Source organism: Apteryx mantelli, chromosome 1 (assembly GCF_036417845.1).
Source record: "Apteryx mantelli isolate bAptMan1 chromosome 1, bAptMan1.hap1, whole genome shotgun sequence".
Taxonomy (NCBI): Eukaryota; Metazoa; Chordata; class Aves; order Apterygiformes; family Apterygidae; genus Apteryx; species Apteryx mantelli.
In genome coordinates, this window is record NC_089978.1 from 222,053,197 (window position 1) to 222,072,903 (window position 19,707).

General features: G+C 37.0%; 1 protein-coding gene across 3 annotated transcripts in view; it reads left to right on the top strand.

Moving 5' to 3' along the window:
- Positions 1-19,707, top strand: part of PPP6R2 (protein phosphatase 6 regulatory subunit 2) — a 111,039-nt gene that overhangs the window by 71,889 nt on the left and 19,443 nt on the right. For all 3 annotated transcript variants that reach the window (XM_067317620.1, XM_067317621.1, XM_067317619.1), the window contains 10 exons: positions 3,331-3,446; positions 4,704-4,789; positions 5,134-5,214; positions 6,751-6,848; positions 9,520-9,577; positions 11,082-11,209; positions 13,494-13,669; positions 15,155-15,317; positions 15,678-15,766; positions 16,969-17,176. In XM_067317620.1, the coding sequence (XP_067173721.1) occupies positions 3,331-3,446; positions 4,704-4,789; positions 5,134-5,214; positions 6,751-6,848; positions 9,520-9,577; positions 11,082-11,209; positions 13,494-13,669; positions 15,155-15,317; positions 15,678-15,766; positions 16,969-17,176 (1,203 nt within the window). The remainder of the gene's footprint in view (positions 1-3,330; positions 3,447-4,703; positions 4,790-5,133; positions 5,215-6,750; positions 6,849-9,519; positions 9,578-11,081; positions 11,210-13,493; positions 13,670-15,154; positions 15,318-15,677; positions 15,767-16,968; positions 17,177-19,707) is intronic.

Here is a 19,707-nt window from a genome sequence, read left to right on the forward strand (position 1 = left end):
AGAGATTTGGGGTTCAGAATGCTATTGTTCTAGGGCTGCAGATTTTGAATATTCCCTTGAAATATTCTTTAATTTATTTGAATAATTTACAATTTAATGGTGTCTTAAATGATTTGGAATTTGGATTATTTGCATGTTAAAAAACAAATTTACCAAACTGGCATATAATTAAAATACTCCCAAGCATGGAAAAAAAATTAATGTTTATAATGTCTCAGCTCAAATGCACAATAAGCTTCTTTCTTGCTTTCTCAAGAAATTTTATATTGCATATTAACATTTTACTTTTTTCCATAAATGCACAATCATTTTCTCCCTAGAGTGAGCAACAATATGGAAATTCAGGCTGACGAACGTTTTTGCTCCAGATTGCTCATTTAATATTCTAACTTTATAAAATACTTAGATATCAGGCTGATAATAAGAACTAAATCATTTAAAAAACGGATTCAAGTGAAAGTTTTATCTAGGCTCCTGTTTCTTTATCCATCTAAATGTTTTTGTCTTTCGTCACTGTTTCTAGCTCTCTGTAGCTCCAAAGTGCTGTATCGTCCCACTCTGATTATTTTAGGCTTACTATCAGGCCATATTGGGTTTTTTACCTCCTGCAATCCATTGGGCTGATGACAACAAATTTTGCTGATAGTTTCATTGCACAACTGTCGTTGTGTACAATTTTGTAGGTAACAAAGAAACATTACGGTTCCCATGTAAGAGTTTTCTCACTTCAATTAGATAGGAACTAGAGTTCAGACATATTTTATGCCATACACAGCTCCAGTCTCCAAACTGAGAAGAATTTTAATGTCTAAAAATATATATTTTTAGTTAACAGAGAGGTATCTCAGATGGTGTGCTTTAAGAAATTTGAAGTTATATGAAGATTATGGTATGCGCTGAATGAGGAGAAGGAGTGAAGCACTAAGAGCTCCAGGGCAAAAGATTCAAGAGCTTGGGGATTTAAAAAAGCAGCAGAGAGAATTCTGGAAGTATATTTTCCTGTTGGAACGTGGAATTTCTCTTTGAGTTCTCTTGGTTTTAGGTATTCTGTATATTTTTCATAAAGGACTTTGTAACTACTGCAGCTTACCTTCTAGGTGACCAACATATTCTTTTATTTCAGTCCATTTGATCTGCCTAAGTAATTAGAATTTAAAATAAATAAAGTCTGGTCATCAGTATGAGTTTGTAGTAAATGGTAGTTTACAAAGCTACCGGTAGCACATCTTTGTTTGCCGCCTTCTTCATGTAAATGTAGTAACCACCATTTGTGGTATGGTTGATAAAGGCTATTAATAAAGTGTTGAAATAGAAGTTAATTTTGCATATTTGCTGTCCTATTGAGTTGGAGTATAAAAAAACTATCACAAGTCTTTATGCAAAAGGCTGTGGCTTAGCATTGGAAACACATTTACAGGTGTTAATTGTATTTGCGTAGTTTTAAATCCTAGATTTGGGGTGCTAGTTAAAGTGCTGTCCTTATTAAAGGACATATGGTATTTACAGTTACAGTCTGCATTAGCTTTGTACAGGCATACCTCGGAGATATTGTGGGCTTGGTTCCAGACCACTGCCATAAAGCGAGTATCACAATGAAGCGAGTCACACGAATTTTTTGGTTTTCCAGTGCATATAAAAGTTACGTTTACACTATACTGTACTCTATGTGTACAATAGCATTATGTCTAAAAAAACTATGTGCAAAATGTGACACAGAGACATGAAGTGAGCACATGCTGTTGGAAAAATGGTGCCGATAGACTTGCTCGACACAGGGTTGCCACAAACCTTCCATTTGTAAAAAACGCAATATCTGCAAAGTGCAATAAAACGAGGTATGCCTGTATTCTGCTTTTTGGTGGAGTGGTAAGGGTCCACCCCCTGCCCCCAAACCGTCTAGTTGCCTCACCTGCATATGATCTACCCTAACATTAGGGGACAGCACAAGATCATTTCAGTACAAACTTACTCTTCTAAAGATTCAGGAGGCGGTTGTTGCACTTTTCAAGGGAAGGTCATAAAAAAGCTTAAACAATTAGCTGTAACTCCATGTTTTTAGGAGAAGCTGACATTATTTGCTGTATTCTACCACTCCTACCTGCTTTTTAGTAGCATTACACCCAAATTCCCAGAGCAACAATAGGGAAGAATTTACATGAGCACAGCACACCAGCTCAAAATCAGCTCTGATGTATTCTAATTTACTGCCTTCCCCTACCCACAAGGAAAAATGCATTGCTGTTATGTGTTGGCTCTGTTAGTATCTGCGAAAGAAAGCTTTGCTTTACAGCCGGAGACTCAGTAACATCAGGTGGAAACTTCTTATCATCCTGTTTGTGAGGTTTTTTTTTTCCCCATTTGCTTTGATTCTGACCCACCAATTGCATTTGTGGTTGAGTCAATCTTGCGTACTCCTTGTGCTACATCAACAAATAATCATTTATGAATTAAACTTCAGTATTTGGGACACTTTAAAGTGCATAATATTACAATGACTAATAGCACTGTATGTGTGAATTTTGTCTGGGCTTACTTTCAGCACCTGCCAGTTTAAAAGCAGGAATGCTGTCTCTAAATACGTTACTACAAAATTTCTTACTGCTAGAGTTCATATTTTTATTCCCCAAACTCATCAGTTCTTGTTTGCTTACTGTGGAAAGCAGAATTAGCTCAGGCTTTTCGTCCCATGATTTTCAGATTGCTTCTTTGCTATCCAGTGAAGGAGATGCAATGGAGATTCGACGAAAAGTGACTTAGTGGCTGTTTGGACTTAGTTTTGGCCTCTTATATTTTTTGTAAGGGGAAAATCCCATGGTTGTAGATTAGTCTCTTTTGTCCTCTCAAATTCACCTGCTAAATATTTCAATTGCAAGTAAAACTCTAAAGCTTTTTCAGTAGCAGTGATTTAAATTCTTCTTATTGTTGTATGTTTTCTTTAGTGGAAATTATAATGAGATTATTTATTTCTATACTAATCTTCTGTCGTACCTGATTAGCTTAAGATTTAAGGCAGTTATAAAGAATACCTAGTGCATTCAGGACTCGATGAGCAGTCTCTTCCCTCTCAATACATGGAAAAATGCAGAAGGGTTCGTTTGTTATAGGTAAACGCATCCTCTGCCCTGCCTGCATGGATAGGGAGCGTTCCTGCTGATTCTGTGCTGCAGTATATTTTCTATTAACCCTGTTTATAGTAATGCTTGCAAATGTCAAACTACTGCAGCAGCAGGGAACTCTTAGCATTTCTAGATTATGAGATTGCTTATGACTCTATGACCCTGTGATTCTTGGTGTCTGGTTATATTGCTACTGGTTGTTTTCTGTTTTCAGGGCAGAAGGTGGAATGAGGCGAGGCAATATGGGCCACCTTACCCGGATAGCCAACGCTGTAGTACAGAATATGGAGAAGGGCCCCATGCAAACTCAAATTAGTGAATTTATTAAAGGTATATGCTCCTTTTCCTATTCCATTTTTTTTCTTGATGAACTGATTTTTGCAGACCTTTTAGGAATACTTTTAGTGCCTTGTATTTCATGAAGCTTCCTTTTATAATGAAAATGACTCCTGGTTAAATATTGCAAGTTCCCTTAACTTAAAGACATTTTGACCAAATTCTGTTGATCTTTGTTAGCATACAGCCCTGTTCAAGTTGTTGTAACTTTGTTTTTGCAAACAGAGGCTGATTTTATCCTTTTTGTCCTAAAGAATGCTTTTTTCATCAGGATTTTTATGTACATCTATACTGTCTATTTACAGCATTTGAGGGTGGTGTTTATAAGTAGTGCTCATATAATTGCTTGTTGTCATACCTGTTTGAGAGGATGAGAGACACAAGAGTAAATGATCTCAGAGGCCCTACATCTCTGCTATGTCGGAGGTATTCACACTGTCAGGCTTTGTCCATCATCACTTCACTGCGTTTTATTTCGAGAACTAGTTTTATCTCACATAAACTTTTGTGTGAGATAAGATTTTCTGTTGGCATCTATTAATGTAAAACAGGGCCACAAATGTAACTCAGTTTCCTTTTTTGGTTTCTAATGAATAGATCAAATAGTACTATAGTAGTTTGGTGTGTTGTCATATATGCATTAAAATTGAGAAGGAATAATTATTTTAGTAAAGACTGAAAGTTTCACAAGCCATGGCTATTTCTCTCCATTATATCACTATGGAAGAAAAGGAAAAAAAAAAAAGTAGAACTTAGGTCACCTGTATGCTGATTTTCAGAAAGTTGTAGTAGAAGTTTTGTATCTTTAGCCTACTGTAATTGCACGAGTGAGTCAAAATGGTTAAGAACAGTATCTTACTGGGTTGCCTAATGAAAGATTTTCCTTTTTCTGCAGAATTTGCCATTTTTAGAAAGTCATAGGTGAAATGTAATTTATTTTACAGGGCACTGATATAACGCATGCTTTACTTAGTTCATGTGCAGGTATATATGCCTCCCCAAAGACATTCAAGTAACCAGTGCGAGATGAGATATTCAGGCAAGCTCAGTGTGTTTTGTTAATTTTCTGTTAAATGTATCCTAGAAGGAGTTCAACCTTATTTATTAAGGATCAGATAGTCCCAAAACCAATGCCCTTGATGAAGATACTGTTCCCAACACAGGAGAGACACTGGGGCTAAATGCTTGCGTTTGGCATTGATCCGTTCTTCTTGAGCTGTGATAATCTTGATGGCGACCTTTCTGTTGCAGAGCTACCTGAAGATTGCAGAGGGAGATGGGAGAGTTTTGTAGAAGAGACGCTGACGGAAACAAACAGGAGGAATACAGTAGATTTGGTGAGAATAGTGATATTTTGCATTTTTCAGATTTTTCTGATCAGGCCTGTTATTTTCTGAAATTTCTTTAATAGAAAATAGTGGTATTGATTTTTTTTTCTTCTTTTGCTTTATTTTATGCAATAGGCTTACAAGGGCAGAGTGTTAGTAAAGAACACGTTCCATAATAGTTCTTGAAGCAGCAGCAGTTCTGATACATTTTGGTAAACTCTGATCCATGTTACTGCATTATTCATTGGGACAGTTTCTGCCTTCTGAGGAGTGTGGTCTTTGGTTGTGTGTGTGGAATGAAAGTATTTGAGCTTTTTTAGCTTTCCCTTATGCTTACTTTTTTGTACTTCCAGGTGAGCACTCATCATCTGCACTCTTCCAGTGAAGATGAAGACATTGAGAGTGCTTTTCCCAATGAACTTTCTCTCCAGCAGGTGAGCTAACAATGTGTTCTTCACTGTTCCTGGGGAGCTTGCTTCTCTTATTCACCCTTAATCCTTCCTAGTACAGATCAGCTTCCTAAATTTTAATTAGTGTGCTTGGCTGATTTGTGTTTTTCCAGTATACCTACTTACATAGCAGACTTCAGGCTAGTCTCAGAAAGAATTTTGCTCAGACTGCATCCAAGTCCCAAATACATGATGTCTCCCACATTCCTATGAGAGACTCCATATTTCTTTCTCTTGTCCTGGTTTTCTGCATGGTGGTAGGTTGGGTAGTACAGATGTCGTAGGCCAGCTGCAATGTACTGCTATATTTCCCAGCCAACAAGATAGTATGCATCACCTGCCTGCAGCAGAATTGGAGCTGGTAGAAGGGTTCTGCTTCCTCTTGAGCTATGCAGTCTTCCGTTAAAAACCTGAAGAGCCGTACTAAAATGTTAGCAGTAAAGATATATTCATTTACAAGGGAGGAAGCCTATCTGCAAGCCTCAACTTAAGAAGAAACAGGTTCACTTGAATGTAGCTAAGGTCTCAGGATCCTTCTTTTCTTCAGCCGATATGTAGAAGGCTCAAAGCTCATAAAAATAAGGGGAAAATATATTGGCCCTGGGAGGGATTTCCATTTTGCCCTTTATTGCAACAAGTATCAATAGAAATATTGACAGGAGCCCATAGAACTTTTCAGACAGGGACACAGCTGCATAACATCACCTGCTGTAAAGTCTTGACTTTTTCTACTTAGAGGCAGAAACAATCCTCCTCAGAAATAGAGAGTGGGACATGGATGGGTAGGCAAGAATGTGACCAAAAAAAATGCCTGTGCGATAATGCTGGGGTGCCAGCTGAAAAATAGTCAGAAGACCCAAGCTGTTGTGGGAGATCAAACATTGTGATGTGTGTGATTGTTGTCTCAAAGACACATGAAGTAGTTCTTCCATTCTGCTTGGTGAGCGTCCAGTTGTAGACACTGAACTTCAGAAGTGATTTGTGTGAACAAAAGGTAAGCTAGAGGATAGCATTGAGAATGATCAGAGGTGTAGAACATGACATACGAAGAAAAGTTAAAGAAATCGGGGCCTCTTAGTTGAGAGAAAATAAGATTTTTTGGAGACATATGCCTCATCCTACAAGGAAGAGGGATACAGAAGAAGTGAAAAATACCTTCTTGATGTCCATGGTGGGGTTAAATTGCAATAAAGCAAATTTCGTGTTATATCAGGGGAAAACAAACAAATGAAAAAAAAAAAAGATGTTTTAATAGAATAATGAAGCAGAGGAATGATTTCCTAGGAAAATTTCACAACTGTCATTAGAAGAATTTAAGAGCAGATCAGAGAAGCATCTGTCCAAGACTCATAGAAATCTGATTGGTCCTGCCTTGAAAAAAATGTTTGAACTAGATGAATTCTCCAAGTTCCTCAGTTTTCTATGATTTTAATGCCTCCTTAGAATACCTTTTTTCAACAAAGCTTATCTGGATGTTTTTGGACACCTTTATGATAGCTCTTTTTGCGTTCCATTATTCAGGCCTTCTCAGAGTACCAAATCCAGCAGATGACAGCTAACTTTGTGGATCAATTTGGCTTTAATGATGAGGAGTTTGCAGACCAGGATGATAATATCAAGTAAGTTTATAGAGCTTGAAGAGCTCTATCTATATTTAGCATTTAAGGCTGTTTGCAACTAATCTTTCTTCTTCTGGTTTAGGGCGTAAAATCAAGCTCAGTGTATCTTCTTTGGCTTGAAAAAAACAGAAGACTGATCAGTGTACTGGAAAGCAGCTGACCTTTTCTCATAGTGATTCTTCTTACAGGATTCCATACTTGATCTCCCATGACAGTTGTTGAACCAAGGAAAAGTACTTCTTCATTTTGAAGAGGAACATTTTTAATAAAAAATGCAAATTTATATTCTAAAATACATTTAATTGCACAGAATGCAAAGCACTAGATCTAACTCTAGGCAATTATACTGCTACTCTCCAGTGGGATTAAGTCCTTACTTAAATTAGGAGTAGAAAGGTGGAGAATGGTGTTGTGATGAAGTGCACAGAAAAATTCAACCCTTCTCTCTTATGAATAAGGAAACATAGATAAGACAGGACCAAATAATAGTTAAAAGAAGGAAGATATAGGTGGATTTAATGTTATGTAGGTTGCTGAATTCAGTGTTCAAAAGTGGTGTTGCTTTTATAGAAGAACTGCTGTAATCTAATTAAAACCACAACTCATCTTCTCACCTCAAAAATTGTGGCTAAGGAAATGATTAGGACTCTGTAAATATCCTGCTTGTCCATAGTATTTCAGAAGTTGTAACTATTTAGTATTACCTCTACTGTCAGAAAAGTGCGCCAGGATGTTACCCGATCTGTTGTTTCTGGTTGCCATTTTACCCTGTTCTCTTTCCTCTCATGGCAGTGTTTATCACAGTCAAAAGAAGTATTTTTCATCCCAGGTGACAGAGCCAGTGTGATGATACCTGCTGTACATTACATCCTGAGGGCTGATACTCACAAGCCAGCAAATATTGGGGTCCACTGTGCAAATGCTACAGGATCCTCGTGTCCTGGAATTCTGATTAAGATAGGAAGCTTTTAGCTCAGAAAACTACATGCCAAATGGCTCTGACTCATTGGTTGTGGACCAAAAGTGGTCCACATTTGATTTATTGAAGATCCTTTGGCTGGTTCTGCTCGGACCATAATTTTCACCACTACCGGACTCTGTGAAGTACGTTAAATGAAATGACAATTTGGAAATAGTTTGGCTGCTTCAGAGATGCTTTCAGGCCTGAACCCAGTAGCCTTGTCCTGAAGGCCTTCCATGTTTGATAGCTCTGAGAGTCTTAAGATCCTTAGAGTCTTAGGAACTCCATTAAAGTGTTTGCCAAATAATTGGAAGTTGTATTTTAATGTGGAGGAAGATTTTGGAGTCCAGCTTTCCTGTTTTTTTTTTTTTCCTGAACATGGCGACTGTAAGGAACTTAAATAAGGCCAATACGTTTCAGACTAGTGTGAGAGTTTACTGAATATGGATTAGTTAGTTCTACACATTAAAAAAAATAAAATAGAATTTTAGCTTCTTGTGAGACAGCACCAGATATTGAACTTGTGTGTGCATGCAGGTGGATGGGAAGAGTTACCTTATTTAAGAAGCTGCTGAAGGTACCTAATGTGCATACTAAAAATGAAGGTGAAATTGAGCAAAATCTGTAACTGAGATGCACCATCCTTCTCTGTATTAATGACTAGAAAAGAAGACAAAATATATTACAAACCTGTTCTGGTGTAGAACATTCTAAGACTGGTTCTGTGTCATCTGTTTCCCAGCTGATGAAAACTATGAAAGATATGAATTGGAATATTATAAGAAGTGTTAATCGTGCTTCATTGTCCTGGTGATTTGAATAATAATATTTTTTGCTAACTAAACAATCTTCTTAAAGGAAAATAATACTTTCCAAAGTTAGGAGTATCTAGATACTAGGAAAAAATATTGCGTTGGCCCAACTGTGCTAGTAAGTTGGAGTTTTTTGACCTGCAGCACCCTCTGCTGTTTGTAGAACAGAAAATCTTAAATTCAAATGAGCAATTGTGTTATTTAATGATTTTTGCAACTATGGTAGGTCAGTAATGTATCAGGGGGTGCTGAGCCACTATGCACACTAAGCTTTCCAAGGATATTGTGATTATGTAAAAAACCAGACAGTTTCTGTCCCTTCTGGATACATGCTCGCTGTGCAGGATTTCCATCACTGGATCTTGTCTCATTCTGAGGAACTTAATGGAATTCTTAGCTGACCATAGGACTGGAATTTCAGATGCAACTCCTTCTATTTTCTATTTTTAATTAATTATGAATTGTTCTTTTTTATGTAAGCTTTGATTCAGCTGAAGAGACTCCCTGAAAAATTTGGAGATAGCCCATATATTGCATGAGTACCATAAGAACTGCAAAATAACAACCAGTCATTGGCTGTGGTTGCCTTGAAGGCTCAAAATACCTTGTCAACAAGATAATGCTAAAAATCTTTCCCTAAGGTATTGAATGTAGGAATGAAAATCCTACATATTTTTTAAATATTCAAAAATATGAAATAATCATTCTTTCATCTTAAGGAGAGGAAACCATTGCCCTTAACACAGCAGCGAATATTCAGGGAACAAATACAGAAGATGTTGAGTGGTCATATAAAGTGTCTCTGTGGTTAGCTGTCCTCTGGTCTTGCATTGAGGCTGCGAAAGTGCTGTTTGCTACTCCGTGCCATCACTGAAGTTTCTTTCCCTTCTTTTTGCAGTGCTCCTTTTGACAGGATTGCAGAGATAAACTTCAATATAGATGCAGATGATGACAGTGTAAGTGGGTATTTTGGGATATTTATTTAATAGGATGGATTCTAGCAAGTTAGTTCATGCTTGAATCAGCTGTAGTCATTTTGAAAGAAAGGGATTTGGTATATTATTTTAGCAAATGAAAAGAGGCCCTAGTGCATGAGTCCAGTTAAGAAATTCAGGGCATTAAATGTACCCTAATAGAGTCTCCCTACATTTTATTGCTTTGGCCAGTCTTCAGAAGTAGTACTCTTTACGTTGGAGGAATCTTATTCTCTCTCTCTGCAGTGTGAATCAATTGTTCTTATTTTCATTTTGATAATCTTGCCATGTACAAACTAGGGAAAAAATACAAATAGCAGAGTATTGGGTTTCTTATGGGTCTATATATTGTCATGTGGTATCTTGTCCTTTCTGTTTTACTGGCATAAGTCACTACTTATTGAAGAAGATGGATAGTGGCTTAAATGAGGTGATTCCAGACTCATCTCTGGACTGAAGGTTGTTTTAGTCAATACTGAGACTTAGATTTCCTTACTCTTAAAATACTTCACTTTTCACTTAAACCGTACTATGAAAAGCTTTTCTTCTCCCTTCTGACTGCTCTAGATAATGCTTTATAGATACAGAAAAATTGTTTCCTTTTTGAGATGGCCAGCTAAGTCTACAGCCGCAAATAGCTATTTATTTGCATATATTAACTTGTTTTTTTCCTGACTAGACAGTTTTTTGTGTCTGTTGGAATTCTAAGACAGCTGTTGATTTGGCCTGTGCATCATCTTGAAATCAGCACTTACTAAATCTTCTAACTCAGAGATTCCAGAACACCCAAATGGGCAGATTATTTGTGTTTTTTCAGGGATAACTCACTTTACCAATGTCTGAAAACTGTCATTTCCAGAAAGGAAGGTAGTATGTTTTGAAAGGTATGTTTGTGCGTGAGTTAAGTATTATATTTGCTTAGAAGCTCCCTGTAATTCTGTCGAGGAGAATGCAGTATCAAAAGAACTTGCCCTGTGGGCCGTCAGCCCAGGTGGGGCGGTTGCGTGCATGGCATCACTGTATTCTCGAAGTTCCCGGCTGGTAAATTTGTGAATGGGTGATGTTCCATCTGAAATATTTTTAAGGTAATTGTTTCTAGCCCTCATACTACAGTGATTTTATATCCCTACCACCCTGAGTGATGCAGAAAGACACATATAATAGAGCAACTATGAAGCAGCCTGCAGATATACGTGCTGTTTTGGGGGCAATGTAGGCTGAGATAGTGGTGTGTTTCTTTCTTGATCTGTGATGGGTTTGCTGCTTCTGAGCATACTAAGCCTTTTATTTTTCTATGCTATTTTTACTCTTCCACATCTGAACACTGCTTGTTACCTAACTTGGAAAGAAGAATGAAATGAATGCAAACACCTTCATGGTCTTAGTTGTGTACAAATGCTGTTTTATGAACTTGCTCATCAACAAAATTCTTGTCTCTTTCTCCAAAGAACAAATGGAACTTGATTTCTTTTTGATACTCTTTTAGCCCAATGCTTCCCTCTTTGAAGCCTGTTGCAATGAACGGATCCAACAGTTTGATGATAATGAGGAGGAAGAAGATATCTGGGAAGAGAAGGAGATAAGCTATGCAACCCAAGTTAAATCAAGAACACGGTAAGATGAAAACAAAAAGTCATTTTTCTTTCTGAATGTTGTGAAGCTAAATTTCAGTTAATTGTTTGTTTAATTATTTGTTAATTATGTTCTGTGAAGCCTATTTCTTGCATAAAATAGTGTTTTATATGTCACACCTGCAAAAAAAAAAGGTGGTTGTCTTGAATATGAGACAAGGATGCGGTTTGAGGGAATGCAGTAATGATGGAAGCACCAGATTGTTGAGATTATTATCAAAGATTAAAAAAAAAAAAAAGCTTAGTTTAAAAAACTTAGAACTTATTCCATTCCTCATGTTTGGAGAGGAGGAGACTGAGAAGATTGTAAGACTGAGGGCAGTAGATAGAAGAGACATTTCCAAATAGTCCAACCAAGAAAAAATCTGTTTTGCATGACAATTAATGATCTCCCATGGTGCATCTCTGGCATTGCGAATCATTAGTATTTTTCAACCCTTTGATATAGTCAGTTATTAAAAAAAAAAAGTTATTTCTGTAATTGCAAATCTAAAATATGAATACATGATGCAAGAAAAATTGTCAAGACCTTAAAGTTTATTTGCCTATTATTATTAAACTGATTTTTTTTTTTTTTACTAATACACAGCATTTATATCACAGTAGTATTCACCTTGTTTGCCACTGTTTTGTCTGCTCTTACCAATCTCCAGGCCTGAATATGTCACTGGAACTTATTTCCCATTACGTCTCTGCAGATGTATTTTGACAAGCAAAGCTTTTAGGAACTTAATAACTGCTGTTGCTTCTCTGCATTTTATAAGTTTTGGGGAAATAAGCCCTGTAAAAGGGATTCAGCATCAGTTGATCAGTTCCATACTTCTGCTTGCACTGAATTACTGTTAAAAAAAATTTGGATTAGGTGTTTGGGTCCCTTGCAAGTGCAAAGAAGAAACTGTGTCCTCCAGTGAAAATAAATTGCGTAGAGTTTAGCATAAGCAACTGTAAGTGACCATGATAAATATAATTAAAACAAAGGGCAACTTGCAGACTTTGGGTTTTTTGTATGTAAGATGGATTTAAAAGTGATTGGCCATACAGATTAATCTTTAACATTTAGGCGTTATAATTTCTTACAGATTATTTGTTTTCCTGCTTATTTATTGACTATTAAGTGCTAATCTTTCATCTCTCATGTCCATCCTTTGAATGTAGAAAACATATGACCCATTATGGGTTTTAGTCAGGTTCCACTTGATATGTATAAAGGGGAAAAATTTTGTTTACTGTACTTGCTTTGATTAAGTACATTTCCTCTCATCTAGTTTACTTCCAAATAAAAATATATAAATGTAAATATATCAATTGAATTGGGCCTTGGGTGTATCCTTTTTGGTATATAAGGTTGAAATAAGTATCTTGTTACTAAGATAGAAAATTGTGTGCATGGTTAAGTCATAATTCGTTTTGACTAGACACTAAATTTAACTAAACTTGGTGATTAAATGCAAATCAAATTTTTTCAGTCATCGGTTATTCAGAATTTTTTATGAAAATTATAATGCAAGAAACTGCATTTACAGCATGTTAAACCTTCAGTGTTTATGTGCATTGATTTAGTTGTTCTGTCTACTTTCTGCCCTACTTTACATGAGGTACTCTCAGATTATTTAATAAGTATACTGTATTAATGTTTTTCTTTAGTAACAAGTGGAATGTATACAATCATACCTAATTGCATCTGCCTGAACACATTTGATTTTTTGTGGGTGTTATATTCTCTTTCACTGTCATTTTTACTATTTCTGTTCCTTGTATTTTAGTGTGGTAGTGGTATTGAGTTTTTTTTTTTATTATTACACTGTATGATCTGCAAAGAAAAATTGCTTTTTTAGATTCTTACAAAGTATTATAAACATGTAACACTTGCAAATAATACTTGATTTATAAAAATGATTAAGAATTGTTTGTATAGTAACTAAATAGTAGCTGATGGGGAGTTTCTTAAAATGAAATCTTTTAGAATTGTGCAGGGGAATATGAGAAAGAATTAGTAGGGTGAAATCTGATGAACATCGTTGGACTGTGACTATTAGGAAGAACTTTCTAACGGAAAGTTCGTTGGCTGTGCAGTAGCCTTAGTGGAAAATACAGAGCGCTCTGTCACTTTGCTCCATCTAAACTGTGACCAAAGCACTGAAAGATATGCTGTGGGAAACCATCCTGAGTTGTGCCTTTCCTTTGCCCTTTTGGGGCAGGGAGGAAGCAGGTGAGGGGTGAACTAGCTGCTGTAAGAGGTCTTTCTAATTCTGAGTTCTGCGATTCAGGTTTGGAGCATCTCAGACCTCAGAGAGTTCGTCAAAAAGTGATCTTGAGAATGGAGATCACGATGGTAGCGTGGACTCGGAAGAGGAGGAGGAAACAGAGCAGCAGTTGCCTCCTTCCTCAGCAAACACCAACAGGAACAATACTTCTGAGCAGAAAGACTCCGACTCCTCTGAAGGTAAAGACTTTAACACAGCGTCATCCCATTTGAAATGAGTTCTGTAATCCTCTCTGCAGAATAGCAATCTGCAAATTGCCTGGCTTCTACAGCTATTCTGTAATGCCACCTGTGCAGATGAGAAGCATGAATTTCAGTCTTCATTTTTTCCCCTGAAATATTAGTGGGACTGAGCCCTGCCCAACTTCTTCAGCACAGGAATGTGTTGCTTCAGTTATGCTAAGACAACCACACAGGTACAAGTAATACTATTAGCTCTTTTAGTATAAAAACTAAAAAACAACATATCAATGGAGGATTACAACATTGACTTCTTATACGTCTTGCCAAGTATCTCCACACCCTGTATATCTTCCTTCTTCTGCCTTATGGCCTGTCTAGTTTTAGTTTGCATGTTGTAAACCCATTCTTGTCCGGCCTGGAGGAAGACCAGACAGACAAGCTTTTCCCAGAGCAGTGAGGCAAGTAATGCTGTGTAACTTCATGAGACATACAGCACTGTCAGCAGAACAAATTCAGTCAACTGAAACAAAGGGATGACGATGTTTTTCCAAAAGCACTTTTTTTTCTGTATGTGGTGTAATGCCTACTTTTGGTGCAAGTATTTTCAGTTTTAAAAGTGTTTTTTTTTTTTAATATAGCTGGTGTTTTTGTGTGGTAACTATGAACATAAAGCATATTTATTTTTGTAATCAGCTCTCTACAGCCATTTAGTAGTGTCATTATTTTCAGTCCTTACTAGGAAGAACCAGTATATACAATACAAATGACAGCCTGTGGATACTGTACATCAGTGTAATTACCCTTTAGAGACTTTGGATCAAATTTTGTTTCAATTTTTGAGTGAGTCTAGATTTAGTGAATCTCTCCTACTCTGAGTTTTGTTGCATGCAAATCAGTTTACACAACAGACCTATGCAATGCAAGTAAATTCTCTTTCTTGAGAAAAGGTCATGAAAAATGCTGTTTAAAAATTTATGATCTGTAGGAATAGAAGTGTGTTCTAATAAATAAACAATAGGCTGGACCTTGGAAACCAAATTCTATTCTTAATTTTGCTCCAGATCATTTCTGTGATCTTAAACATTTTAATCCATGTATCATTTCTCTACCTGTAATTGCCAAGATTAAACAATTAATGTCTGAAACAGTTGAAAACTGCTCCTCTTAACTTTTGGCAAGAAAATAATGTACTTAAACAGAGTTCAGTTGAAAAACACTGGCTCAAAGAATAAAGAAATTCATAAGGACGTTTTTCTTAATTAATGCTTCTCTCTTGTGGATAACAATATTTGTCAGAAAAGGGATTTTCAAGTTGATTGTCTGTAATCTCAGAGACGGGCAGTTTCCTATAGATAACAAAGAGGTGCCAGTCTTTCTTTTTCTGTCTTTTTTTCATCTCTGGGCGCACTTTGGAAAATTTTGGGGAAAGCCAAAGATCCTGAAAACTCATAGGAATTCCAGTCTGCTTTTTTGTGTCCTCAGGGTCTGGATGGACAGCTGTGTTTGAGCCAGTGAACTCAAAGCCCCCAGCACCCTGTGTCGCCATGGACGTTGGATCAAGTGTGTGGGATTCAGCAGCCCCAGAGAACACCACGCCTGAGGAGAAAGGATGGGCAAAATTTACAGACTTCCAACCTTTTTGTTGGTAAAAGAGGCATAAATTCAATCAATTTTTTTATAATTTTTGAATGAAAGAATGTTTGAAATATGGTTTGATGGAGTTCATTGATCGTAATCTTATCTTCTTCCCCTTCCCTTCCCCTTGCTGCCCCTTTTATTTTGTAATATGGTCTGAGTATTTGTGTCAGGGCTTCATACTCACTGACACTAGTATTCATGTCTTATAATACAGGAATACAGTATGTATTGCCACTGCTGCTAGACTGTGACTATAGAATAAGCAAACAAATAAGTTCAAAGAAGTTAAAGATATTTGTGTAAAGAAATAGTAACAACCAAGGTATCTGCACTTCATCCTCAAGGCTTTTTCCCCCTCCTGCTTTAGCTCTGAATCAGGTCCACGATGCAGTTCTCCTGTGGACACGGAAAGCAGTGATTCAGATGGAAACACAAAGCAGAGTCAGGACAAGAACTGTAAGTGAGAATGTTACAAAACTAAACAGGTATATAATTTAAGCTGTTTGAAGTATTGCATAGCGTACCAAGTCTACAGGGGAGAGCTTCCCTCCGGTGCTGCCTGCCTTACCTTACTTAAAGGATCTCTTCTGTACAGAGTTCAGTCCATTAAAATAATACTCAGAAATCCTAAAGGTTTTTTGGGATAATCTTGTTCGACAACAAAAGTATTAAATTTAAGCTTGTAAGTGTTGATGTCACAGAGACAATTCATTTGTAAACTATTTGAAAGTGCTATTTTTAGCCATATTCTTGATTATGAAATCTTTTAGCAAAATTTAAAAGGATATGATAAGTTATCCTATTGGCAATTGCACCTAACCAGCTGGTTAACTTCAGTCTGATTTATTTCTCTCCTCTTTTCTTTGCAAGGGAAAAAAAAATTAGCAAAGGACCTTGATGGAACTAAACTAAACTTTTGTCTGTAGTTACAACTGAAAGGTGGATAATACTGAAATGGATAGTGCAATACATTTCTCCATTACATTCATTTTCTGGTATACTCTCCCAACTAAGTTCAAAATTCAGTTCAGCAGAGCTCAAAGAGCATGTGATGACTACTTTATTGATGCACATTTTTTAAATCTACCCTTCAGTCAGGCACTATGTGTTAAATCAAGTTGCCTGAGCACATATCAAATTTGGGAAGAAAAGGCTGCAACACTCTCTAAGGCTGCAACAGGTCTTTTCTGCTTTCCTGAAAGGAAAGCTCTTGACAGGCATGCATGTGGAATGAAAACCAACAAACAGCTTAAAAAGAATAACTACTTAAGGTTTAGCATAACAAGTTCTCAGAGCAGTTGTAGTCAACAGAGATATCATGGACCACCTTAATCCTCCCTTCAGAGTAATCACCTTCTGTGAGCTTCGCAAGGAGTGAAGAGAACAGTCTGCTCTGCTGTTTTTCTTGAACACAAACATGAGGTGTCAGGACTTTCCTGACGGGAACACTGATTTGTGGGGGTTTTTTGTCTGCTTATTTAAAAAAATAATATTGCATGCTGTCTTAGTTGTGGGATCTGCACAAAAACCATCATCTCAAAATTTGCTGTAATTGTAAGCATTCCATTTGATACCACTGTACTCACTTGAGGTGGTACCTGAGGAGTTGTTCCCATGTTTTTGTTCATTTTGCAATGTGGATTCTTTACTTTTTTCAGTCAGTGCTGCCTCACCCTGTGTTTGGAACGTCTGCGTTACAAGGAAAGCACCGCTGGTGGCTTCAGACAGTAGCTCGTCTGGAGGTTCAGACAGTGATGAAGAGGATGATAAAGCTGATATTGTCACGGAAACCATCAGTACAGGCTCAGGCCAGGAAACCATCAAGCTGACTATGGATGCAAAAAATGAGAAGGCTGTTTTCACCAGGTGCGAAAGGAATCACCTTGGGGTGGGGTAGAGCTCTATCCTGGTTTTTAGAGCATTGTGTCACTAGGGATTAATGTGTTCCTTTTTCTGTTTTTTCCACCATGGTTCAAAATGTCCTGTGCAAAGATGTCTTACAGCTTTTCTTGTCACATTATGATAAAATACTTACAATAGGTTTATTATAAGAAACATATGTGGGGCTCATTTTAGCCACTGACCCGTGTCACAGAAGCATCACACGTCTGGCAGTCTAGCTGCAGCTCGGGTTGGACTCGTGGCAGGGATGCAGGGTAAGATCCCATAGAAAATTCATGCAGAGCCTCAAATGGTGGGTAATACAAAGTCTGACATGGAATCAGGGTGCAGTCCTGCAGGAGGAGGATTTAAATGACAAGCTGTCATTTTTCCCTTATTCTCAAGGTAGAACTTTATAAATGATAAATTATAAAAAGTGCAAAATACCAGAATAAGGTACAGTAAATTCTGAGATTTGTTAACTTCTGGTTATCAAGCAGTTTGGTTACAACTGCATCTATCTAATCTATCATACTCTTATTTGAGAGCTGCAGTTGCTTTTGAAAACAGTAAGCGTCTAGTTCATTTTGGCATGTCCAGAAATTTTACACAAAATTAGGATGTTTGAATTTTTCCTCATATTCCTTACAAGTATTTGGGCTGTGACTTTACTAGTTGGGGATCCCTGTATTTTATGTATCTAACTCAGGAACAGATGTTTATGTTTTATAATGTTGTGGTTATGTGACTTTTTTTTGGATAGTCAGCATGAGCTGCTTGGCATACCAAAGTACTCCAGCAAATAGCTACTAGGAGTTAGAAAGCAGTGGCTCAAAAAAAAAGTGGGATTATATAACTAAGTAAAATAGAAGAGGAGGAAGTAAACCAAAGGTAGGTTTGGTTAAGCAAGCCTGAATTGAGCTTTTAATAACTTTTTTATTTTTGATGTCTACCTCAAATGTCCTTTGGGTCCAAAATCCAGTGTTCAGCAATTGTACTCTTTGAAATAGCCTTTAATATGTTCCTTCATATTTTTACTAGAGGGATCACCATTTCAGGATGAGCTTGCAAAGTTAATTCTTTTGTCTATTTTTGCAGCAATCTTTACTGTTTTCTTTTTCTTCCTTTCTTTGCTTTCTTTCTATTTCTGCCTCTCTTGCTGCCTTTCTCTCTTGCTGTGGGTATTGCTCAGAATATTTAGACCTGCAGTCAGAGGGTATGTATAACGGTGACTTTTTCAGGGTTCCAAACATCCACCTGACAAGCAGTTTCTCCCCTTAGTTACTGAATTCTGGGTTGGACACAGAGCTGTTGGACTGGGAAGGCTCACATTTTCACAATCTGTTAAAACAGATCCTAGAAATAATAGTTTTAAAAATTACACTTGAGGTTGTGTATAGTCCTTTGTGAAAAGAATGTGTACAGGCAACATATGTGTTAATGAACCATTAAAAACAAATACGGTGTTTAGTACATTCATGTGTCATGTCCTTGAGCTTCTGCCATTCCACCTGTTTCTGAGCTCTTTCTGCAAATAGGAATTTGTTTTATTTTGAGAGGAAAATTCATATTCTGTTCAAGATTACTATAGTAAAGCCTTGTGGTCTGCAGTTTGCTAATGCACCCAGTATTAGAATTGCTGTCTGTTTTTATTACCTGGGGGTAGTGGTAAAGTAAAGCCTCTTGAGTCCTTCTCATAATAACACTACTCAACATTTTACTTTAATGGTGTTAGCTGTAATGCAATACTAGATACGTTATCCAAGTCAAAGTACTTTTCAGTTTGCTTTCTATTTTAAATTGTGAGTCTTTACTAGCTATTTTCTAAAATTCATCCATTTAAGTGATGTTTCCCAGTCACTGTGCAAACTAGCAAGAATCTGCTGTAATTTCCGTATCAGATCAGAGACAAAAAGAGAAATGCACTGAAATAAACGTGTCTCCTAACTGTTGCATTTGAAGAAGAGTGCATTACAGAAAACATGTAAACTTTCATGTCTAAAGGGACAGTCACCTGATGAGCAGAAAGTTCCTGACGACTGACTTCTCTGGGCAGGAGATTCAGGAAATGTAGCTCAGCGTGTATCTCTGCTCTCCAGAGACTGGAGATTTTCAAAGTTGTAAGCTGCATGGTATTTTAAACTGTTTTTAATTACAACACGTGCTTATTTTACTTACTGTTTTACTAACTGATAATGTCATTTAACAAACTTCGGAAAGTTTCCTGTCTCTTTCATAAGTACTGGAGTCTGTTTGGCGTTTTTCTCAAGCTACTTGCCATTTGGCTGTACTTTGTTCCAGAAAAGTTCAGTAATACTCAAGCTGTTAGTCAGTGACCAGTCAGGAGTATTCAGAATACCAGTATGGGGAATACTGACAGGTTGAGCATTTTCTAAGCTGTGTTCAAAGCAAGCATCTCTGTAGCTATAAAGATCTTAAAAATGTCTGCAAGGCTTTGCTAAAGTTGTAGAATTAATCCATGAACTAGAGAAGTGAAATGTTAGGGTTCCTTCAGC